Source organism: Oryctolagus cuniculus, chromosome 15, assembly GCF_964237555.1.
Source record: "Oryctolagus cuniculus chromosome 15, mOryCun1.1, whole genome shotgun sequence".
In the NCBI taxonomy this organism is placed as follows: domain Eukaryota; kingdom Metazoa; phylum Chordata; class Mammalia; order Lagomorpha; family Leporidae; genus Oryctolagus; species Oryctolagus cuniculus.
The window spans coordinates 15,093,104-15,118,980 of record NC_091446.1 but is presented as its reverse complement, the minus strand read 5'-3'; the positions used below and the strand labels follow the sequence as shown (position 1 = coordinate 15,118,980).

General features: G+C 38.4%; 1 protein-coding gene across 12 annotated transcripts in view; it reads left to right on the top strand.

Moving 5' to 3' along the window:
• ATRNL1 (attractin like 1) overlaps nt 1–25,877 on the top strand; it is an 814,147-nt gene that overhangs the window by 102,883 nt on the left and 685,387 nt on the right. For all 12 annotated transcript variants that reach the window (XR_011382205.1, XR_011382206.1, XR_011382207.1 and 9 more), the window contains exon 9: nt 21,756–21,939. Coding sequence is in view for 8 of the 12 variants with exons in the window: in XM_070057169.1 (XP_069913270.1) it covers nt 21,756–21,939 (184 nt within the window). In the remaining 4 variants the exon portion in view is untranslated. The remainder of the gene's footprint in view (nt 1–21,755; nt 21,940–25,877) is intronic.

Below are 25,877 nucleotides of genomic sequence, written 5' to 3'. Positions count from 1 at the left end.
TGTGGCTTAACCACTGTGCCAAATGCATGCCCCTGTGGAGATGAACTTTTGACAACATGTACATGGTATTTAGTGTCTTCTGTCCAGATTTTTTTTTTAAGATTAATTTAATTGAAAGGCAGAGTTACAGATTGAGAGGGATATAGACATACACACACATACATACACGTGCAGGGGTAGGGGGAAACACAGAAGGAGAGAGAGAGGGAAAAAGATCTTCCATCTGCTGGTTCACTCCCCAAATGGCTGCAATGGCTGGGGCTGGACCAGGCCGAAGCCAGGAGCCAGAAACTTCTTCCTGGTCTCCCATGTGGGTCCAGGGGCCCAAGTACATGGGACATCTGTTGCTGCTTTCCCAGGCTCATCAGCAGGGAGCTGGATCTAAGTGGAGCAGCCAGGACTTGAACTGGCACCCATATGGGATGCCGGCATTGCAGGCAACGGCTTTACCCACTTTGCCACAGTTCTGGTCCCCATATGGATTGTTAATAAAGGAAAAAATAAAATAGCAGGAAAACTTGTTACTATCTTGTTTGTATGATCAGAATTTAAATCAGAAACTATGTAAAGTTGGGAATTGTGGGCATCATTAAGAAACATCATGTATAGCAGCAGGTTTCCACAAACTTACTTTAGGTCAGATAGTTAATATTTTAAGCTTGCAGACTATAGTCACTGTTTTAGCTACTCAATTTGCCATTGTAGTGTAGGTAAAATGCAGTTAAATGAACATGACTGTGTTGACAGAGTGAAACAATGACCTACAGAAAAGGGGAAGTACATGTAAATCATACAGCTGAAAAGGGGTTAATATCCAAAAGACAAGAACGATGGAGACAACTGAATAACAAGAAAACAAACTGATTAAAAAATGAGCAAGAGGCTTTAAGACATTTCTCTCAAGAAGACAAAAAGGGCAATTAGATATATGAAAACATGCCTAGCATCATCAGGGAATGCAAGTTAAAACCTCACACTTATTACAGTGGATGTTATTAAAAAGGCAAAAAGATAAGTGTTGGCAAGAATGTGAAGAAAAGATAACCCTTTAACACTATTGGTGGGAATAATTCTTTTTTTTTTTTTAATGAAAATGAGCATAGACTAGGGGTGGGCATTGTGGTTCAGCTGGTTAAGCCTCTGCTTCTGACCCCTGCGTCCCGTTTTGGAGTGCCAGTTCAAGTTCTGGAAGCTCCTTTCCCATCTAGCTTCCTGCTCATGTGCCTGGGATGCAGTTGGATGATGGCTCAATAACTTGAGTTCCTGCTACCCATGTGGGAGACCCAGATGGTGTTCCTGGCTCTTTGCTTCAGCTTAGCCCAACTCCAGCTGTTATAAGTCATTTTGTGAGTGAACCAGTGGGTAGAAAAGATTCATTGTCTGCCTGTCTCTGTTTCACATTCTGTTACTCTGCCTTTCAAATACACAAATCTTTAAAAAATGAGCATATACTAACACAGGACATAGGTTGTTTATTCATAACTTAGAGTATTCTGACTGGGAATGTATAACCTGAGTCTAATCATTATGCAATACCAGACAAATTTCAAATGAGGGACATTCTGTTTTAAAAAGGGGAGACCCTTATTCTTTAAGAACGTCTGTGCTGGGTAGCGACATTGTGTCATAGCTAGTTAAGCTGCCACCTGTGAAGTGGGCATTCCATGTGGGTGCTGGTTTGAGTTCTGGATGCTCCACTTCCAATCCAACTCCCTGCTAATGGCCCTTGGAGAGCAGCAGAAGATGACCCATATCACTGGGCCCCTGGACCCATGTGGGAGACCTGGATGAAGCTCTTTCCTCCTGATTTGAGTTTGGTCCACCCTGGCCATTGCAGCCATTTGGGGGAGTGAACCAGCAGATGGAATCTCTCCCCACCCCCCACCCCCGTCTCTCCTTTGTAACTCTACCTTTCAAATAAATAAATCTTTAAAAAAAAAAGATCAATGTTTTAGTAGACAAAGGTTGAAAAATTGTGTAGGATTTAAGGAGTCAAAAGAAACATGACAACTGAATGTTGACATAGCTATACAATGTAGTCATACATATTATATTATGTCATACACATGTATGTCATACACATATGTATGACAATTGGTGATCACACACTAGATTTTATGCTGGATAAAAATATGTTGTGAAGGAGAAATACTCATGATGAGTAGGCCAGAGGTTTGCCTGTGAAAGAGAGACAGAAAATGAGAGCAGTACCTTGAAGCATGGTCCAAGGTGAAAAGAGACCTCTCCTTCACTCTCCACCTCTTTTTGTGATACAGGGGGTGGTACCTTAATCAGATATACAAATGGGCTTGGGTCTTAGCATGCATCCTGGTCCTGGGTGAGACTGGTGCATCCTGGGAAGGTGGGTGTGCCAAGCTGACAGTTAAAGGGACTAATATTACTTGGCAGGGGAACAGGCATTCCAAATGTCAGATTTCTTAAGCTGATAACTGATGTGGTTGTGTAAAGGGTGCTTTTTGTTAAGAAATATGCACTTAAATATATAAGGACAACGGGAATGGTTATACAGTGTGTGTATGAGAGAGAGGGAGGGAGAGTGCACTTCTGATTAATGGAACAAATTGTTTTAACAGTGATTCTAAGTAACAAGTGTTAAATTTCCTTTGTTAGTGCAGCTTGGTCACACCATTGAAATTAAATTTGCAAAAATGGTAGAAATTGAAGAAGTGTATTTGTTTTTCGTATTTGGTTTAAAGTATATATTTAACTGAACGTAGTAAGAATTCCTGTGAATTTTCAGTGGCAGTGAAGGAAACGTCAGTTTGTCCTTTTTTGTTATACTTAGAATTATGACTTTAGGGAATCTATAAATCTCAGAGGGGAATTATGTGGATGGTTTTACTAACTTGGACCATAAAGCTCTTCTGGGTTAGTCCTGAGGGAAATTTATTTCACTTTGAGTTAGCAATACCTCATAAACTTTCTAAGAATCTCAATGTGAGTCTCAAGGTGAGTATAATAGTAATGTTTTCTTTAGTATGTTTCATGCCTTTGAGAGGTGTAGTTGAGAAGCCGTTATTCATGTCATTTTCTCTTAATTTCTTCTTTTTGATTAAAAATTAAAGTTTTATTTTTGACATGTTATACAGAGAAGGATAATTATTTCTTTTTTTAAAATGTAGTGATGCAATGTGACTTTTTCTTCTGCTTTGAGCATCATGTAATTTTTCAAAATTCTATAATGTTAAGTATAAATTGTACATTGATTTTTGGAAAACATCTAAAAATATAGATTATAATATAAATGTGTTAGGTAATGGCAATTAGGAACTTTTATAATAGTTCTTTTTTTATTGAGACGCAGAGAGAAAGAGAGAGCTCCCACCTACTGGTTTACTCCCCAGATGCCCACAATGACCAGAGCTTGGTCAGGGCCAGAGCTTGGAGTGGGGAAGTTAACCTTGGTATCCCACATGGATGGCAGGGATCCAGCTACTAAAGCCATCACCAGCCACCTCCCAGGGTCTGTATTGCAAAATACTGGAATTGTAGTCTTCTTAACTGGAATCTTAACTGCTAGGTCAGGATAGGAATTTTTAGTAGGAAAAATCTCCAGTTTAAAAGTAATTTAATCATAGGCATCATCAAAAGCAAAATTTTGTTGTGAGCTTATATTAGTCTTAGCATTTGTGGTCAAGTTTCATTTAGAACTTCTCAGAACTAATTAAGAAATATGAAAGAGTTTCAATATAATGAGTAAAATATCATTTTAATAAATTGTGTCAAAAGCTACTGTTAAAATTTTATATTTTTATATTTATTGTTTCAGAAAATAATATATTAAAAGGCTATAGTTTTGGTAAGTGAAAATTTTAAACCATATCCTTTAAAATTATTTAAAATTTATATGCTTATTATACATATATTTAAATCTATGCATTGACTGTATTAAAAAATTTCAGGAGAGGTGCATTCATATCCAGAAAATTTTGATATTTTCTGTCTCTGGTTAGCATTCTTTCACTGGTAGATAAATCATGACTTAAAAGGCAGACATTATATTTGATAAACTTTAAAATTTTATTTAGAAGAAATATGCATGCTTGGAATTTGTATTTCTTGTTTTTTTCATGATTATACAGAACTGTATCCTGGCAATTTAATCACTCTTCCACATATTGACCTTTCAAATATTCTTCAGGAATATCTTGTTTTAACAACTTTAGTTTTTTAGGCAAGCATCCTGTTTCCTTCAGTCTTTATGTGACGTGGTTTCCATTCCAAATCTTTTTTGATAATACCTTATATTAACACTGAATGATTTAAAGAATATTTTCCAATAATAATGGCAATAGCTAATATTTATTAAGGGCTTAATTCTTACAAGGTATTGTAATTTTATTATTTAAAGATTTATTTATTTATTTATTTTACTTGAAAGTCACAGTTACACAGAGAGAGGAGAGGCAGAGAGAGAGAGAGAAAGGGAGGGAGGTCTTCCATCCGTTGGTTCACTCCCTAATTGGCCGCAATGCCGGGAGCTGCGCTGATCCGCAGCCAGGAGCCAGGACTTCTTTAGGGTCTCCCATGTTGGTGCAGGGGCCCAAGGATTTGGGCCATCTTCCACTGCTTTCCCTGGTCATAGCAGAGAGCTGGATTCGAAGTGGAGCAGCCAGGTCTTGAACAGGCACCCACGTGGGATGCCGGCACCGCAGGTGGCAGTTTTACCTGCTATGCCATAGCGCCAGCCCCTTGTAATTTTATTTAACCCTCAAGCAATAATACATGCTGTTTTTTACTCCAATTTACAGATAAGGAAGCTGAGGCACAGATGTTGTGTAGAACTGGCCAATGATCACCTTGGTAGATAATTGCAAATCAGGATTGTATAAGATAAACATTATCTTTGTTGTCTTTTTGTAATCTTTACCACTCTCCCTGGAAAAACTATACTTTGTAATGACCCATTCATACCTAACATTTTAACAAAGCATGCTACCTCATGTGAAATCATTATTTTACCTTCTTCTAGACAAGATATTTTGTTAACTTTATTAATGTAACCTAAATTTGTATTTTATACTAATATTATTCTGTTCACTTATAAACAAAAAATTTGTCTTAGTTCACTAGTTTTTTATGTAACTGCTGTGAAATAAGATTACTGTATCCTGTACTTGTGTGATTAATGTTGGACTCTCAGTGAAGTATTTGACATTTATCATTAAGATAAGTTCAGCCCATTTTTGCTTTTGATTCCTAAGTCTGCTGTCTAAAGATTTAGTTTCTTCCTTTTTTGGGTCAATGATCATTAGCCTTTATTCTAGAAATTGGTAAATACTGTTGAGCAAAATATTCGCAATAAAAAAGATGGAGAACCTATAGATTTAAAAGACTTGGAGATAACTTCTTGGACAACTGCAACGTGTGGGTTACATTTAGATCCTGATTCCAACAAACTTAATAAAAGTTTGGGTGTCTTGCTGCTTACATCTGCATCCCACATTACAGTGTTAGTTTGAGTAGGGGCTACTCTGCTTTCAATCTAGTTCTGTTAATGTACCTGGGAGGGCAGTGGATGATGACCTCAGTACTTGGGTCTCTCCCACTCATGTGGGAGACTGTATGGAGTTCTGGCTTAGGCCTGGCCATCCCCTGCTGTGGTAGGCATTTGGGAGATTGAATCAGTAGATGGAAGATTCATTCATTCCCCCCCCCCCTTTACCTTTCCTCTCTCCCTCCCTGCTTCCCTTTCTCTCACTCTCACTCACTCTGTATTTCAGATAAATAAATACATCTATAAAAATAAGTTTATAAAATTATTACAAATTTGAATACTGACTATATACTTTCAGATGTTAAATAATTATTGTTAATTTTTTTTATTGCCCTTGCATGCCTTTAGGATATTGGGATAAAACCATGACTTCTGGCCGGCGCCGCAGCTCACTAGGCTAATCTTCCACCTGCGGTGCCGGCACACCGGGTTCTAGTCCCGGTCGGGGTGCCGGATTCTGTCCCGGTTGTCCCTCTTCCAGGCCAGCTCTCTGCTGTGGCCCGGGAGTGCAGTGGAGGATGGCCCAAGTGCTTGGGCCCTGCACCCCATGGGAGACCAGGATAAGCTCCTGGCTCCTGCCATCGGATCAGCGCGGTGCGCCAGCCGCAGCGCACCGGCCGCGGCGGCCATTGGAGGGTGAACCCACGGCAAAGGAAGACCTTTCTCTCTGTCTCTCTCTCTCTCACTGTCCACTCTGCCTGTCAAAAAAATAAAAAAAAATAAAAATAAAAAAAAATAAAAACCATGACTTCTTCCAGACAATTTCTGTTTTGCTAGCTCTGCTGCCTATTTTCTAAATTTCATTCTTCTTTCCAGTATTTGACAGACGTTGTCATCACTGCTTTTTTCAAAAATGTCTGGTACAAGTTGTTGATGAAGGCATCTGAGTCTGGAGACTTCATTGTGGCAATGTTTTCAAATCAGATTCAATTTATTTATAGTTATAGGACTGCTAAAGTTTTTTCTCTCTTCTTGTGAGACTTGATGATCTAATGTTTTCATAGTTTAATTATGTAAAGTTTCAAGTGCATTAACCAAAAGTGTTCTCTTTTAGTGAATTTAGAAGTATTCTGCAGCCATGTTCTCTTTCATATTCCTAATATTGGCAGCTTGGACTTTTTTACTTTTGTGATTAGATTATACAGGAGACTATAAATCTTTATACTTTTCTTTTAAAAAAAGATTTATTTTATTTGTTTGAAAGGCTGAGTTACAGAGAGAGAGAGAGAGAGAGAGAGATCTTCTACCCTGCTGGTTCACTTTCCAAGTGGCTTCTATGACTGGGGATGGGCCAGGACGAAGCCAGGAGCCAGGAGCTTCATTTAGGTCTCTCACGTGGGTGCAGGGGATGAAGGACTTATGGCATCTTCCACTGATTTTCCAGGGCATTAACAGGCATGTGAATCGGAAGCAGAGCACCCAGAACCAGTGCCCATTTAGGGGTTCCAGTGTTGCATGTGATGGCTTAACTTGTTATGCCACAAAGCTGGCCCCATCTTTATGCTTTTCAAAGCCCCAACTTTTGGGGTTAGTGAATTATTTGTTTTTGAAATTCATTTGTCTGTTTTATTAGTTGATTTTTTTATTATGAACTCCTTTTAGTGTGCATTTTTTGCTGTGGTATGCTTTTCCCTGCTTTTTATTTTGATGCTTCATTCATCATCTTTCATGCATTCTTCTTTTGAATGTTCTTTATATATGAGAGGACTTTAGCATGTTTGAGGAAAAATGGAATTAAGTTTATTTAGGAGCAAAAAAATTTGAAATTTGTATGTACTGTTTTTCATAGTACACATTTTACATGAACTTTTAAGACCCCTCTCATATGCATGGATTTCAAATATTTTTGCACCAAATAAAATTATCTTTTAAGTCCATTTTCTACCAACATTTTGAAATACTGTTATGTATGCATTTAAAGCTATAGCATGGGACAAGTGTTTGGCTTAACAGTTTAGATGCTGGTTGAGATACCCACATCCCATTTCAGAGTACCTGGGTTCAATACCTGCCTCTGGCTCAAATCTCCAACTTCCTCCTACTGCAGGCCCTGAGAGACAGCAGTGATGGATCAAGCTAGTGACTCTTGGGAAACCTGGATTCAGTTCCCGATTTGCTCTTTAAACCTCTGCCTAGCCCTGGCTGTCATAGACATTTGAGGAGTGGTCTCTCTCCATCTCTCTCTCTTTCTGTCTCTAGAATAAATAAATGAGTAAATGACTATACATATAAACATGGCCACAGTATCCTATATAATTTGGTATGTAGTATTTTAATTGTTGGTGTTCAAATTTATAATACTTACATAGTAATTTCTTCTTGGACACAAATCAGCATAAGAAGAAGTATGGTTTAAAATTTTAATCATGGGATTTAAAAATTTCATTTGTTTTTGATTTCTGGCTTACTTGATTATGGTGAGAGAACATATTTGACAGTCCTCTGCCCATCTAAATTATTACAGATAATTAAAAGTACTTAAAATAGATATAATCGGATTATAAATTCTTATGTATCTACTACTTAAATTTTGTGATTTTGTAGTATTATAAAATGGTTAAGTCAGGGCAAGCTCCATGGCAAAGTGGGTGAAGCTGCCGCCTCCAGCTTCAACATCCCATATGGGCATCAGTTTGTGTCCCGGCTGCTCCTCTTCTGATCCAGCTCCTTGCTGTGGCCTCAGAAAGCAGTAGAAGATGGCCTAAGTACTTGGGCTCCTGCACCCGTGTGGGAGATCTGGAAGAAGCTCCTGGCTCCTGGCTTCAGATTGGCTCAGCTCTGGCCCCTGTGGCCATTTGGGAAGTGAGCTACTGGATAAAGACCTTTCTGTCTCTTCCCCCCCTCCTCTCTGTAACTCCACCTTTCAAATAAACAAATACAATCTTTAAAAAGAAATGGTTAAGTCCTTAGTAACCTCAGGCGTGGTTAGATAAATGAACACTGTCAAATGTTCATAACTTAAACCTAGGTTCTATGTCAAAATAATACTTGAAAAACATTAAAATCAGGCCAAATTGTTAAAAAATCAATTTTATGTTAACTTTTTACTTTTTCATATACTGTAGCTCCCTCTCTAACAATCTTTTTTGGGCATTTTTAAAAAATTTATTTATTTGAAAGAGTTACAGAGGAGAGGCAGAGAGAGAGAGAGAGATATTCCATCTGCTGGTTCACTTCCCAAATGATTGTAACAGCTGGAGCTGGGCCGATCTGAAGCCCGGTGCCAGGAGCCTCTTCCAGGTCTCCCTTGTGGGTGCAGGGTCCCAAGTGCCTGCGCCAATTTCCACTGCTTGCAAAGGTGCATTAGCAGGGAGTTAGATCGGAAATGGAGTAGCCAGGACTCAAACCGTTGCCCATATGGCACCACAGGCGGCAGCTTTACCTGCTACACCATGCCGCTGGCCTTATTATTTTGTGCATTTTAAAGAAAGTTGAAAACATCACTTGACCTGTAAAGACAATAGCATGCCTACTGTTAACTAGAGTTTTTTATTCATAGTAAAACCTAAAAGTTGCATGCAGGGGAGTGCATGTATCTTTAGTGTACCATATGACTGTTGGTAAATATATGTGTCTGTGAAGCCCAAATTCTTTTTAAAAAATATTTATTTGAAAGGCAAGGAGAGAGCGAGAGAGCGAGAGAGAGAGAGAGAGCAAGTAAGCTAGCATAAGCCAGAGAGAGAGAACGCTCTTCCTTCTGCTGGTTTACTCCCCAAATGGCCACCATGACCGGAGCTGAGCTGGTTCAGAGCCAGGAGCCAGGAGCTTCTTGGTCTCTCATGTGGGTGCTCCTGCACTTGGGCCCATGGACTTGGGTTTTTCTCCACTACTTTCCCAGAAATATTAGCAGGGAGCTGGGTCAGAAGTGGAGCAGGTGGAACTTGAACCAGTACCCATATGGGCTGCTAGTGCCTCAGGCTGCAGCTTTATCTGCTATACCACAATACCAGCCTCCAAACCCAAATTCTTACCAAGATAATGGAACATTTACTGTCACCTGAGAAAGTTCTCTAATGACTCTTCCTAGACCATATTCTCCCCGATACCTGATTTCTTTTCCCTCCATGAAGTAGTTTTGCCTAGAATTTCATATATATTATGCATACTTTTTGTGTAAGACTTCTTTCACTTCCATGTTAAGATTCAGACATGTATGCATTCGTAATTTGTTCCTTTTTGTTGAGTATTATTCCAGTGTATTAATGTATTTGTTTATGGTTTCTCCTATTGATGGACACCTGGGCTGTTTATAATTCTGGACTAATGTGAATATTACTGCCATGAACATTCCTGTATAAGTCTACTACTTATGGACATGTTTTTGTTTCTCTTGTCTAATGCTATATCAGAAGGAACATGTATCTTAAACTTTTTAAGAAAAGTGCCAGAACTTTATTCCAAAATGGCATAATACATTTGTTTGCTTCCTTTTTAATACTTTTAATTTATTTATTTTCACTGTTTGAAAGAGAAAGAGGCAAACAGAGAAAGAACTTCCACCTGCTAGTTCTTCCCCTAAATAAACCCAATAACCAGGGCTGGGCCGTGTGAAAGCCGGGAGCTTTGAATCAATCCAGTCAATCCAGGTCCCTCATGTGGGTGGCAGGGAAGCAGGTATTTAAGCCATCACCTGCCTAACACCCTTCCTCCCCTCCCATCCCCCCCCCCACCCCGCCCCCACCAAGGTGCATTTTAGCAGGAAGCTGAGCTAGGACTGGAACTTAGGCCAAATGCTCACTCCTGTTTATTTTAAAAATACTATCAAAAATTTTAAACATATGATACTTGTACAATTTTATGGGGTACAGTGCACTATTTCAACACATATACACACTGTAAACTGATAAAACCATGCTACTAGTCTTCCCTCTTTCCTCTCTTTGTGCTTGAAGCCTACCAGCTCCTCTCTTCTAGTTTTTTATACAGTGTATAATACATTATTGTGAACTATAGTTACTCAACCTCTACTAATCACTCTTCTAAGTTCATTTTGACTTTTTTTTTAAACCTCCATATATGAGGGAGAGAATGTCATGTTTGTATTGTGTCTGGCTCATTTCATTCAAATCAGTGATACTTAGGTCCAACCACTTTGCTGCAAATGTCAGTATTTCACTAAATTTAGTACATTGTTTATGCTAAAATCTTTTAGATCTCTAATGGTAGTTTGACTAATGCTGTCAATTACTGGGAAATGTACATCAAATTTTCTATGATGATGTCGATTTTATATATTTTTTCAACTTTTGGTGTATATATTTTGAAGTTATGTTACTCTTCTAGAATATTGACTTTAAAGCAATTTATAATGATAAATATTTAGTAATGTTTTTGCCCTAAAGGCTATAGTGATCTGGTGTATTATGGTCATCCCACAAAGACAAAATGGATCTTCTACCTCACTAAATATGGTCTAGATGTTGAGAAGGACTGTGTTACATATAACACTGAGAAGAGTATGAGGTTTTTTATTCATGAAATGAGATTTTCTGAGGAGAGCTAAAAGAGGCTCCCTAATGGGTATAAAAAGGGCTTGGGAAAATGGGACAAGAAAACAGTGTGGCTTTGATTATGAGTAGGTGTGGATGGAGGATTGCTGTGTGCATGCAGGCTGGATCTTAAACGTAGCTTAAACATCTCTTTGGCACCACACAGAACAATATAAATAGTTGGTGGTTTATTAGGATCTCAATATATCATTATCAGTCTGTGTCAGCAGTCAGTATAACAATTAACTAAATAAAAATCTTTTCTCCTGCATTGTGCATTTTTAGAGATCAGTAATTTAGATGGATAAGGAAATTGTCCTAGAATGATGTATTAGCAGAGGAGTCACTTGAATGGATTTGGGTTTTTTATTTGTTTTGAAAGTGTAAACAACAGAATTGGCTGAGAGAACAAATTAGAATGTAAGAGAGAAGAGTCAAGGATAGCTCTAAGATACTGATTTAGTAACTAGAAAAATGGAAATGCAGCATGCTAAGATGGGGAGCACTGAGAGGCAGATTTAGTTATCACCAGCAAATACATATGTATGTATAATAACTTGGATTTTAAGAGTGTAACTTGATTAGCTTTGGCAAATGTGAATAGTTCTGTAAGTACCACATCAGTTAAGACAGACACATTTCTATCACCTTGAGAAGTTTACTAATGCCACTGTTGAGTCACTGTCTTATGATTCTCCAATCCAGTTTGCTATGTCACTATAATTTTGCCTCACTTTGAATTTTGTATAGGGGAATCCTATAGAAGGTGATCTTATATGATTTCTACCACTTAGCATGATAATATCCACATTTTCTTAAAGATTTGTTTTGAAAGAGAGGGAGAGACAGAGAAGAGAGAGATCTTCTATCTGCTAGTTCACTCCGCAGATGGCTGCAGTGGCAGGGGCCCAAATACTTGGGCCATTTTCTGCTGCTTTCCCCAGTCCATTAGCAGGGAGCTGGATTGGATGTGGAGCAGCCGGGACACAAAACGGCATCCATGACATCCATATTTTTTTCCTGTATCAGCAGTTGGCTCCTTTTTGTGTCTTTGGATGAAACTCAATTTGTTTACACATTTACCTGTTAGTGGACATTTGGGTACAGTTTTGATATCTTTTGAAAAAATCTGTTATGACTATTTGCATACAAGTCTTTATGTGGACATATATTTTTTATTTAATAAATGTGAATTTACAAAGTGCAACTTTTGTATTGTTGTGGCTCCCCCCCACCTCCCTCCCTCCTGCGGCCTTCCCCTCTCCCATTCCCTCTCCCATCCTGCCCTTCATCGAGTTTCATTTTCAATTACCTTCATATAGAGAAGATCAACTTAGTATACACTAAGCAAGGATTTCAACAGGCTGCCCTCACACAACCGCATAAGGTATAGGGTATTGTTCGATTAGTAGTGTTGTCTTTAAGTTTCATAGTAAAACACATTAAGGACAGAGATCCTACGTGGGGAGCAGGGCATATGTTTTTGTTGTGTAAGTATTGGAGAGTGGGATTGCTGGATTGTGTGGTATTTTAACTATATGAAACTGCCATACTGTTTACCAAGTGATAATATTCTTTGCAACCTACTTGCAGCATATGAGAGTTCCTATTAACATCCTCACCAATACTTGGCATTGTTAGTTTTTAAATGATAGGTGTTTTAGTGATATCTTACTATGCACTATCTTACTGATAGTGATATCTTACTATCTGCACTTCCCTAATGATTAATTATATCAGACATAATTTTATTTCAGTGGCTGAGATTTATATATCTGGTGAAGATAAACAGTTTTTGTCCTTTTTTATTATTAGGGGATGTTGAATTTTATGAATACCTTTTGTATGTCTGTTGAGATATCATATATTTTTGTCCTTTATTTTCTTGTTGGGGTATATTGCATTTATTGACATGCATATGTTGAGCCATCCTTACATTCCTGTGGTGAATTGGATTTCATCATGGTGAATTATCTTTTTATTATTCTGTTGGATTCAGTTTGCTGCCATTTTGTTGAGGATATTTGTATTTGTGTTCATCATGAATATTGTCCTGTACTTTTTCTTTCTTTGTAGTGCCTTATCAGGTTAGTGTTAGCCTTAGAAAATAATTTGTGGAAGAGGAGTCTATTTTCTTCAATATTTAAAAGAAAAATTGTCATTATTTCTTTAAATATTTGAGAGAATTCAACCATTGAAGCCATGTGGTCTTTGGCTTTTATTTTTTGGGAACTTTTTGATTGCTTATTCATTATCCTTATAATTAGTCTGTTCAGGTTTCTTCACTTTTTTTTTTTAAGATTTATTTATATACTTGAGAGGCAGGGGCCCAAGCAACTGGGCCATCTTCCACTACTTTCCCAAGCCATAAACAGAAAGCCGGCTGGGAAGAGGAGCAGCCGGGACACGAACCAGTGGCCATATGGGATGTGGGCACTGCAGGTGGAAGCCTAGCCTACTTCTCCACAGTGCTGTCTTCCTTATCTTTTTTTTTTTTTTTTTTTTTTTTTTTTTTTTTTTTTGACAGGCAGAGTGGACAGTGAGAGAGAGAGACAGAGAGAAAGGTCTTCCTTTGCCGTTGGTTCACCCTCCAATGGCCGCCGCGGCCGGCGCGCTGCGGCCGGCGCACCGCGCTGATCCGATGGCAGGAGCCAGGAGCCAGGTGCTTCTCCTGGTCTCCCATGGGGTGCAGGGCCCAAGCACCTGGGCCATCCTCCACTGCACTCCCTGGCCACAGCAGAGGGCTGGCCTGGAAGAGGGGCAACCGGGACAGAATCCGGCGCCCCGACCGGGACTAGAACCCGGTGTGCCGGCGCCGCTAGGCGGAGGATTAGCCTAGTGAGCCGCGGCGCCGGCCTTCCTTATCTTCTTGATGCAGACTTGTTAGAGTGTATGTATCTGGTAATTCATCCTTCTTTTTTTTTTAGGTTATTCAATCTGTTGGCATATAATTGTTCATAGTAGTCTCGTACGATCCTTTGTATTTCTCTGCTATCAGTTATAATGTCTCATTTTATTTCTGATTTTATTTGAGTTTTCTCTTTTTTCTAAACAGTTTTACTGAGGATTTGTTGATTTTATTTTTTCTAAAAACCAACTGTTAGTTTCATTATCTTTTCTTGTTGATCTTGTTTTTTTCTAGTCTCTATTTCATTTATTCTGTTATTCATTTTAAGTATTTGTTTAGCTTCTTCCTTTCTTCCTTTTTTTTTTTTTAACTTCCTTGAAGTATAACTTTAGTTTATTGGAGATCTTTTTCCTTTTTGATGTGGACATTTATAGATATAAAATTCCCTCTTAGATCTTTTTGCTGCATCTTATAAATTATGGTACATTGTATTTACATTTTCATTTGTCTTGTGATTTAATTTTCTTATTTTCTTCTTTGGTTGTTTAAAGAGCATGTTACTTAATTTTTACATATTTTTTGATCTTATGAATTCCCCCTGTGTGGAAAAGATATTTGATGTTATTAATTTGGTTTTCTTAAATTTGTTAAGATTTATTTTGTGGTCTAAGATATGACCTTGTCTTGGAGAATGTTCCCTGTGTGGTTGAGAAGGTGTGTATTCATTCCTTTGCTATTGGATGGACTGTTCAGTAAATGCCTGTTGTTTTAAATCTTTATCAAACAGTTGATAGGAATTATATGCTACAGTAGTTTTAATGATTTTTGGAGTATTTTAAAATTTACTTTATATGACTGAAGTTGAACATCTTTTCATTGATTACTGTAAATAGCCCTTGCCTAATTTCCTGCTGGACTGTGATCTTTTATTTTTATTTGTTGAACTTTTTATTTAATAGAGACATTAAGCCTTTGACTATAATGTGAATCAAAAACATGTTATCACAAAAAATAGTCAATTAAATATTAAGTTAAAAAATGTAGTTTGGGGCTGATGCTGTGGTGTGATAGGTTAATCCTCCGCCTCTGGCGCTGGTATTCCATATGGGTGCCAGTTCTAGTCTCAGCTGCTGCTCTTCTGATCCAGCTCTCTGCTATGGCCTGGGAAAGCAGTGGAAGATGGGGCAAGTGCGTGGGCCCTAGCACCCATGTGGGAGAACTGGAAGAAGCTCCTTGCTCCTGGCTTCGGGTTGGTGCAGTTCTGGTTGTTGTGGCCATTCGGGGAGTCAACTAGTGGATGGAAGACCTTTTTCTCTCTATCTCTCCCTCTCACTGTTTGAAACTCTGCCTCTCAAATAAATAAAATCTTAAAAAAATTGTAGTTCAAGTCCAATATGGTTTTATGATAATTTGGATGATTTCCATTGTTGAAAGTGGTATATTGAAATCCTCTGTTCTCATTGTTTGCAGTCTCTGTGTCCCTTAATATCTGTTACTACTTGTTTTCTATAAGTGCTCCAATGTTGGACCCATATTTAAGTAGAATTGCTGTATGTTCTTGATGAATCAATCTTTTTATCATTGTACGATGACTTTTGTCTCATTTTACAATTTGTGGCCTTAATTCTGTTTTTTCTAAGTGTACTTATCCTTACTTGCTTTTATTTTCCATTTTCTTTTCTTTTGCAATCAATATATTTATTTATCTTTAACATTAGAAATTTTAATCAATTAGGTATTTTAAAATATTTTAAAGGAACCACTAATTGTACCACTACAAAATGAATTTTTGAACCTAGATAAAAAATCAGAACACATATACAATGGAACTTCAGAAAGTTCATGTAAAATGGAATCAGAAGGTACTATTTTCATTTTCATGAAGTATCTTGTTATATTATTTCACTTTCAACCTATGTGTATCCTGAAAGATAAATTGAGTATATGGTAGGTAGCATTTAGTTGAGTCTTTAAAAATAATTTTTTATCATTCAGATACTCTGTGTTTTTGGTTTGCAAATTTTATGTATTTACATTGAAAGTAATTACTGGTAGATAAAGATTTAGTATTGCAAGTTTAATTGTTGTCTTGATTTATGGAAACTTTGTTCCTTTATTCCTTGTGTCTTGCCTCCTCCCTCCTTCCCTCCCTCCCTCCCTTTCTTCCTTTCAAGATTTATTTATTTATTTATTTGAAAGTCAGATTTACACAGAGAAAGGATAGGCAGAGAGAGAAAGGTCTTCCATCCGATTTTTTTTTTTAATTAATTTATTTTTTTTACAGGCAGAGTGGACAGTGAGAGAGAGAGACAGAGAGAAAGGTCTTCCTTTTGCTGTTGGTTCACCCTCCAATGGCCGCTGCGGCCTGCGCGCTGCGGCCGGCGCACCGCACTGATCCGATGGCAGGAGCCAGGAGCCAGGTGCTTTTCCTGGTCTCCCATGGGGTACAGGGCCCAAGCACCTGGGCCATCCTCCACTGCACTCCCTGGCCAGAGCAGAGGGCTGGCCTGGAAGAGGGGCAACCGGGACGGAATCCGGCACCCCGACCGGGACTAGAACCCGGTGTGCCGGCGCCGCTAGGCGGAGGATTAGCCTAGTGAGCCGCGGCGCCGGCCTCCATCCGATTTTTACTCCCCAAATGGCCGCAACAGCTGGAGCTGTGCCGATCCAGAGCCAGGGGCTTCTTCCGGGTCTTCCACATGGGTGTAGGGGCCCAAGGACTTGGGCCATCTTCTACTGCTTTCTTAGGCCACAGCACAGAGCTGGCTCAGAAGTGAAGCAGCTGGGTCTCGAACTGGTGCCCATATGGGATGCCGGCGCTTCAGGCCAGGGCATTAACCCACTGTGCCACAGCGCCGGCCCCTTTCTTTGTTTTTAGATAATTTTCTGCATTGATATGTTTTGATTCTTTTTGTCTTTATGTATGTACTATAGATTTTTACTTTGTGGTTATTATGAAGCTTCTATAAGTGTTTTGTAGTTTTATCAGGTTACTTTAAACCACTGACAACTCAACTTTTATTATATGAAATAATAATTTTACTCCACCTCCCGTATTTTGTTTCCAATGTCACAATTTATATTTTATGTTGTATATCCCTTCCTGATTATTGTAGCAATTATATTTCAGTTTTGTCTTTTACCCATAATAACCATAATAATAAAATAAGTGGCTTATATTATCACCATTATAGTATTAAGAGTATTTTAAATTTGACTGTGTACTTACTTTTACCAGTGAGTTTACACTGTCATATGTTTTCATTTTTTGATAGCATATAGGTGGGTTTTACTTTTTTCCCCAATGTGATGGATAGTGTTTTTAGACAGTTCACGGTCATTGTAATTGTCAATATGCTTTTTAACATGCTTTTTTTTCTGAACCTACCATTCTATTGTAACTTTATTTTTTATTTATTTGCACGCACTTCATAAATACAACTTTAAGAGCATAGTAATTTTTCCCACTGTATCTGCCATCCCACCCACATTCCTTTTTTGAGAGGTAGAGTTACAGACAGTGAGAGGCAGAGACAAAGAGAAAGGTCTTCCTTCCGTTGGTTCTCTCCCCAAATGGCCGCAATGGCCGGAGCTGCGCCGATCCGAAGCCAGGAGCCAGGTGCTTCCTTCTGGTCTCCCGTGTGCATGCAGGGTCCCAAGACTTGAGCTGTCTTCCACTGCTTTCCCAGGCTATAGCAGAGAGCTGGATTGGAAGAGGAGCAGTGGACTAGAATTGGCGCCCATATGGGATGCCGGCACCGCAGGCAGAGGATTAACCTGTGCCAGGGCGCTGACCTTCTACCCACATTCCTAGCCTTCTACTTCCCTCTCCTGTTCCCAGTCTTTAAACATGCATTTTTGTTGCTCCCTGATTATCCTATCCATTTCTCTTTTTCTTTTACTGCCTTTTTGATTGTATGTTTCATGTGATTTCATTTTTCTCCATTATTAAGTTCTTTCACATAATTGGTGATATGTTTAAATTTAAGTCTATTCCTTTATTATTTGTTTTCTGTGTGTTTCCTGTTTCCCCTTTCATGTCTTTTGGGTTATTGAGCATTGTTTTACTATTCTGTATCTGTCACCATAGTCACAACACAGAATAGTTGCTCATTACTGTCATGATAGAAAGTAATATCATCGTCCCAAAGGTTTTTTAACATTGTCCATTCAGATCACACCAGCTTCCTTCTACTGCAACTCCTGACAACTGCCAGTTTTTTCTTCATTTCTATAACTTTGTCATTTCAAGAATGTTATATAAATGGGCTATTTATATTTAAGACAATATTTATGTATTAGTACGTAAGTCTTATATTATATTGATTAATTATTTTTATGTGTTTCCTCTTGTGCCTTTGTTTCTCTTTACTTGCTTCCTGTGGGTTACATGAATAACTGAGGATTCCATCTTGATTTACTTATAGAATGTCTTTTTATATAGTTTACAGCCTCACATGAACTGTAGAAACTTTGGTTTTACTTACACCCCTTTGCCTTCTCCAATCTTATTTATTTATTTAGAAAAGGCTTTATTCATTTATTTGAAAGAGTGAGAGAGAGTGAAAGCAAATGAAACCAAGCTTCCATCTGCTGGTTCACTCCCCAAATGGCAACAACAGCCAGGTCTGGAATCTGGAGCTCCATCCTGATCTCCCACAGGATGGTAGTGGCCCAAGTACTTGGGCCATTTTTTGCTGCCTTCCCAGATGTATTAGCAGGATGTTGGCTCAGAAGAGGAGCCGCTGGAACTCGAGCCAGCACTCTGGTATGGGATTTCAGCATTGTAGGCCACAGTTTAACCCACTATACCACAATGCTGGCCCCATCTTCTTCACTTCTTAATATCATTGTCTTTAGTATCAGATGGTGTCATCATTTTTGTTTCCATCATCAAATATGATTTATAAACCTCAAGAAAAATGTGTTCACTTGTATTTCTGTTTTATTTGTTGTTCCTCTTTCTTGGTGCTTCAAGTTTCCTTATTTTATCATTTGATTTCTACTTGAAAATTTTCTTTTAGTCAAAAGGGGAGGCAAGGTTGTTAATGACAGATTCTTTTAGGTTTTCTTTACCTAAGAATTTTTTCTCTTAATTTCTGAAGGATGGTTTCACCTGAGGTAGAATGTATACTTGTCAGTTCTTTTATTTTGCACTGCCCCCTACCCTTTGAAAAATGTGTTGCTTCCTTTGGGCTTCACATGAGAAATCTACTGAGTAATACGTCATTTCTCTCTGGCTACGTTCAAGATTATTCTTTGCTGTAAGCTTTTAGAACTTTAATTCTGATAAGTCTTGGCATGGGTATTTTTAGAGTTATCTCATTTGATATTTGCCCAGTTTCTTGAATCTATAGTTTTATGTCTTTTACAAAATTTTGAAACTTTTGGTAATAGTTTCTTTAAGTGCACTTTCTCTTTTTACCCTATTTCTAGGATTCTGATAATATGAATGTTAGATTGTTATTTTTCCATAGTTCCTGGATCTCTGTTCAGTTTTTTTTCCAGCCTATTTCCTCTGTTCCCCCCCCCCCCCGTTGGATTGCTTTTACTGATTTATCCTTATGTTTACCATTTTTTTTAAAAAAAGATTTATTTATTTGAGAGAGAGCAAGAGAGAGAGAGAGAGAGAGAGAGAGAGAGAGATACTCCATCTGCTGATTCATACCCCAGATGGCTCCAACTGCAAGGGATGGGCCAGACGGAAGCCAGGAGCCAGGAGCTTCATTGGGTCTCCCACATGGGTGGCAGAGGCCCAAACATTTGGGCCATCTGCTGCTGCTTTCCTTAGGCTATCAGCAGGAAGCTGGATCAGAAGTAGAGCCACCATACTAGAACTTGTGCCCATATGGGATGCTGGTGTCACTGGGGGAGGCTTTACTCACTGTGCCCCAATGCTTGCCCCTTTCAATTTCTTTCCTTTATTATTTCCACTGTAGTCTTGATCTATCTAGTTAGTTTTATTCATTATTATGGCTTCTATTTTTTTTTTAATGTTTTTGACAGGAAGAGTTAGACAGTGAGAGAGACAGAGAGAAAGGTCTTCCTTTTTTCCATTGGTTCACCCCCCAAGTGGCCACTATAGCTGGTGCGCTGCAGCCGGTGCGCTGTGTCGATCCGAAGCCAGGAGCCAGGTGCTTCCTCCTGGTCTCCCATGCGGGTACAGGGCCCGAGGACCTGGGCCATCCTCCACTGCACTCCCGGGCCACAGCAGAGAGCTGGACTGGAAGAGGAGCAACCAGGACAGAATCCAGTGCCCCAACCGGGACTAGAACCCAGTGTGCTGGCGCTGCAGGCGGAGGATTAGCCTAGTGAGCCGCAGCGCCGGCCTTATGGCTTCTATTTTTTAAAACAAATACAGGTTTTCACTTAGGTGTTTGTATTTTTAAATTTTTTTTTTTTAATTTTCCCTTTTTTTTATTTTTCTGACAGGCAGAGTGGACAGTGAGAGAGAGAGACAGAGAGAAAGGTCTTCCTTTGCCGTTGGTTCACCCTCCAATGGCCGCCGCGGCCGGTGCGCTGCGCCCGGCGCACCGCACTGATCCAAAGGCAGGAGCGAGGTGCTTCTCCTGGTCTCCCATGGGGTGCAGGGCCCAAGCACTTGGGCCATCCTCCACTGCACTCCCTGGCCACAGCGGAGAGCTGGCCTGGAAGAGGGGCAACCGGGACAGAATCCGGCGCCCCTACCGGGACTAGAACCTGGTGTGCCGGCGCCGCAAGGTGGAGGATTAGCCTAGTGAGCCGCAGCGCCGGCCATAATTTTCCTTTTTATTTTAGAGATTTATTTATTTATTTGAAAGGTAGAGTTAGAGAGGCAGAGGCAGAGAAGGAGAAAGGTCTTCCATCCACTGGTCCACTCCCCAAATGACTGCAACGGCTGAAGCTGGGCTGATCAAAAGCCAGAGGCTTCTTCCAGGCCTCCCAAGCAGATACAGGGGCACAAGGACTTGTTGTTGTAAATAATATCTTGCATATGACTGGTACTTCTGTCACTGAATCTGAAGTAGGAAATGCAAGGCTCTTCTAGATACAGGTAGCAGAATGGAATTGAGTACAAGGAATTGATTACAGACGTGTCAGGACAACTAGAAATACTAAAGAGAAGGGATAACCCAGAAATCTGGAAGCTATTGCAAACCCACACAGGCATCTGTGGTCACATTTGCCCCTGGGAGTTACTGGAGGTGCTGCTTCCGCTACTGAACAGGAGCCAGCCTGGCTTAGTGTTAGAAAGCCACCATTCTATTTCCCTGCTGTAGTCACTTGCTGTTACTGCTGCTAGGGACAAAAGCAGAGTATTTCTTCCTTTCTGCTTTTAATATCTTACCAGTGCTCCAGTTGGTGAAACCTAACATTAACCTGGTTTTCAATAGAGCCTTGGAATTTTTTTTTAAAGTTTTCATCCTCAGCACTTTAAAAAAGGGAAAGTGGGACTCTTAAAAAAGAGATAAGTTCTAGCACAGTGAAGAATTTGTTCAGCTGATCTTAGATTTGTTAGGGTCAAATGATCATATCATTTTTTTCTTTGTAATATCGGTAACTAACTCACTGTCTTTCACATAGTAGCCTTTCATAAAAATATTGTTCAGAATTATTTATGAATATAAAAGTATATGAATATATAAGAATAAGGTTTCCCCTTTTTCTTGCATATGCAAAAATTTGGATTTTGGAACTTACTTTCATTTTTGGAAATTTTATTACTCAGTTTTAGCCCTAGTACCTAACATGCTACCTGGCACATATTTAATAGGTGTTGTTTCTTGATTAAATGAATGTTAGGTATAGTATATTCATAAAAATGTATCTTTAAAGTTATCAAGTTGATGGTTTTATTGATATACTAGTTAAATTTTTTAATACTACCTAAAGTTCATGATTTATTTTCTTTCTGTTACAGCATCAAACACTTGGCTTGTTCCAGAAACTAAAGGAGCAATTGTCCAAGGTGGATATGGCCACACCAGTGTGTATGATGAAATAACAAAGTCTATATATGTTCACGGAGGCTATAAAGCATTACCAGGCAATAAATATGGATTGGTGGATGATCTTTATAAGTATGAAGTTAACACTAAGACTTGGTGAGTAGAGTAGAAGTATAACAAAGAAAATTTGGCATTGGTTGTATTTTATATTTGCATAATAGTGATCCTTATTAAGTACTTTCATGGAGAAATTCTTGGATTTTTCAATCTTTGTTTCAACTAATGATGTGCAGTCATGTTGCATTGATATAGACTAGTTAATAAATGATGTGTAGCCATCATTAATATAAATGATTCACTTTAAAATGGTTTTTGATCCCATAGAGATACTTATTCTGTATGCATTACTTATAAGTGCTGATACCATATTTATTGCACATTAGCAAATTCATGTACTAGAATAATTTTGATCTTTGATATCATCGAATCTGGAACCTGTTGTTTGCACTCAGATTTTATTGTCATTTGTACATTAATAAAAGTTTTTCTAGTTTGATCATCTAGCTTTCTGAAATACAAAGTTTGTGGCAGTTAGGGAGATTTTTCTATTATAAGCAATGTTGTGTTACACATCTTGTACTGATCTTACGCACATGTGCCTTCTTTTCTGTAAGGTATACACTTAAAAGTGAAATTGCTGTCTCTGAGTGTATTCACATCCTCAGCTTTATTACATGTTGCAAGTTGCTTTTCAAGGCAGTGTGGTGACTTGTACTCCCACCAGCAGGGGAGGATGAGTGTCCCTGTTTCTTTGTGTTTTCACCAATAGTTGATAACAAAACTTTCACTTCCGCTAATGTGATGGTTGTGAATGGTAGCTTACTGATGTTTCAATATGAATTTCTCTAATTACTGCTTTGGATAAGCATCTTTTTATGTGTTCATTTGCCACTTTTTTTTAAGAAATTTCTTGCTCATATCCATAATATTCTCTCTGTGCTTGAAATATTAATTATTTCTTTGTTTATTGATTCTCTGGGTAAGTAAGTTTTAATTGTACTCATTTCCTTTTGTGAAATCTGGAAAATGACTCCTTTTTATTTTATGACTCTATTACACTTCTCTAAACTTCCAGGATGAAGTTAGTATGTGTTTAAATGAAATGCAGTTTTCTACTAAATTGCAGCTTGTTCTGCCCCTTTCACTTTGAATATTTACCCTAATTTCTACTTTTATTTTTAAAAAAAAGAATTATAAAAGTCCCTTTTGGAAATTTTCCTTTTCTTATCTTTATTCTAATACGATACAGTATTAGTCTTTATATTTCAAAAGTATCAAAATGATAAATCAGTTTTTTTTTTATCTAAGTTTGACATGGAATCATATTTCCTATGTAATATGTCTCACTTTTTCTCTTTGACTTTTTGCTATGCTCGCAAGAGGAATTGTGGTACATTTTAAGTATCTATAATCTGAAATTATGAAATCTTGGGATTTTGAAGTATTTTGGGTTAGGAATGCTCAAATAGCATGGTCTATAGCAAATCCAAAAGTGTCTGAAATCTGGAAGATTTCTAGTTCCAAGCTTTTTGGATAAGGAACACTCAACCTGTATAGTTACTAAAGCACAATCAATCAGCCTAACATAGTGTTGTACACATTGTATTGTCTCTTACCAGAAGGGAAAGGATAACGCCTGTGTGAAGGAAGCACCATAATTTACAACAACAATAATAATAATAGGTATAGCGATGCTTGGGGAAGGAGCATATTTAATAGAAGTGAATGATTGAGAGAGCAGAACTGGGTATTATTTGAATAAAGTCAAAATGAGGCATTTAATTTTTTGCTCATCAGTTAAATAGAATTTTCTCAGATTTCATATTTCCCTTCCTAGAAAATTTCCATGGTGAACTTTTGCATCGAAGAATGTAATTAGCAATCATGATGATTTCTGTATGTGCACAGACATCATTAGATACTTGTCCTATTAGAGAATTTGCTAAAACAATCTATATTGTGATTTAAACATATTATTATAAATATGTTGCAGATATATTTGCTGCTTTGATATTCTAATGGATCCTAAATTTTTTAAAAACAAATTAGCGAGAGGTAAAATTGATTTATCTGTTATCTTTAAAGTTTGTAAAATTCTTAAAGTTCTGATGCTTTTTGTTTTCTTGTTTGTCAAGGTCACTATTATATATAGATTATGCTATTTGTAAGGATGTTTTATCATATTTTATGTAATTTTAAAAGATCACCATTATATGGCCATTGTATAAATTAATCTTTATTTTTACCATCTCAGAACTGATTTCAGTTTTTGTACATATAATTAAACAGATATGCTGCTTTTCGAGATCATAGGTGATGCATGTTTGGAGGAATTCTTTTTCAATGGTGAAATTATATATGTATATGTTTCTGTTAATTCGGGGAAAATGAGGAGTGATGTCTGCTTAAAGCGTCAGTGAAAGGCAGCGAGACTGTCAATTTAAGAGGAAGGATTTTGTCGAGGAAGGAGGGATTAGCATTTCTTGTACCTTTTGTCCTTGAGACAGTTATGAATCCTGAAAACTACCTAGGAAAGTGAGCAGTGCTTTTATCAACTCTGGAAGACCAATATTGGATTTTCCTATGTGCCAAGGGAGATGAGGCTTGGTGGGCTCTTAAGGAAGTAGTGCAGTCCTTGAAGTTCTGTATTCTAATAGTGAAGATGAACCCACCTCTGAGAGGCAGAGAGAGAGAGAGATCTTCTATACTCTGGTTCACTCCCCAGTTGTCACAATGGTGAGGTCTGGGCCAGGTAAAGCCAGGAACTTCATCTGGGTCTCCCACATGGGTGGCAGGGGCCAAAGAACTTGGGCCTGCTTTCCTAGGTGCATTAGCAGTGAGCTGAGTTGGAAGTGGAGCAGTCAGAACCTGATCCAAAATGGTGCTCACATGGGATGCTGGCATTGCAGGGAGCAGCCTAACCTGCTGTACCACAGCTCTGGCCCCAGGTTAGCACAATCTTGATACAAAAATATGAAAAATGTATTACAGGTAAGGAAAATTATAGTATTATATTTTTCATGAATATAGATGAAAACAATCACGTGACTGCAGCAGTTAATGGGAGAAGTCCATTTAGGGTCATATTAAGAATATAAATTTAGGCCGGCGCCGCGGCTCACTAGGCTAATCCTCCACCTTGCGGTGCCGGCACACCGGGTTCTAGTCCCGGTAGGGGCGCCGGATTCTGTCCCGGTTGCCCCTCTTCCAGGCCAGCTCTCTGCTGTGGCCCAGGAGTGCGGTGGAGGATGGCCCAAGTGCTTGGGCCCTGCACCCCATGGGAGACCAGGATAAGTACCTGGCTCCTGCCATCGGATCAGCGCGGTGCGCTGGCTGCAGCGCGCCAGCCACAGTGGCCATTGGAGGGTGAACCAACAGCAAAAGGAAGACCTTTCTCTCTGTCTCTCTCTCTCACTGTCCACTCTGCCTGTCAAAAAAAAAAAAAAAAAAGAATATAAATTTAGTAAAAATGTGTAAAATTTGAGTAAAAAATTAAGATTATAGAGAAGTAAAGCTTTATACTTCCAAAAAGATGCAGAGAAATGTTTAGATAAAAACTAATATATATTTATGATTAAAACTGTAGTGAGCTGGGAATAGAAGCAGATTATTGAATTGGTAGAAGGTACAAACAAACCTCAAAGCTTTGTTGCAAACATTATAGTGAAATGTTGAAAGCTTTTGCTCTAACATCAAAATGAGCTAAAGGTGATCACTCTTATTTCTATTTAGCGTTGTATTTTTGTTTCTGGCCAGAGAATAAGACAAAGTAAAATATAATATGATGTAATATAATATATTATAATTCAATGGGATATGGAAAATAGGTTGCTGTATTTAAGGTCAGTGTAAAACCTCAAATTTAATTTTGAATTTGCCAGGAGCAATTAAAAATGACAGTTTCAAGGCAACATAATTTATGTTATCGCCAGAGTATCAACAATCTAAAAATAATTTAAAATGTGCAGGATCTTTACACAGAAAAACTATAAGACCTCTTTGTGTGAAATTAAAAGAGATCTAAATAAATGGAG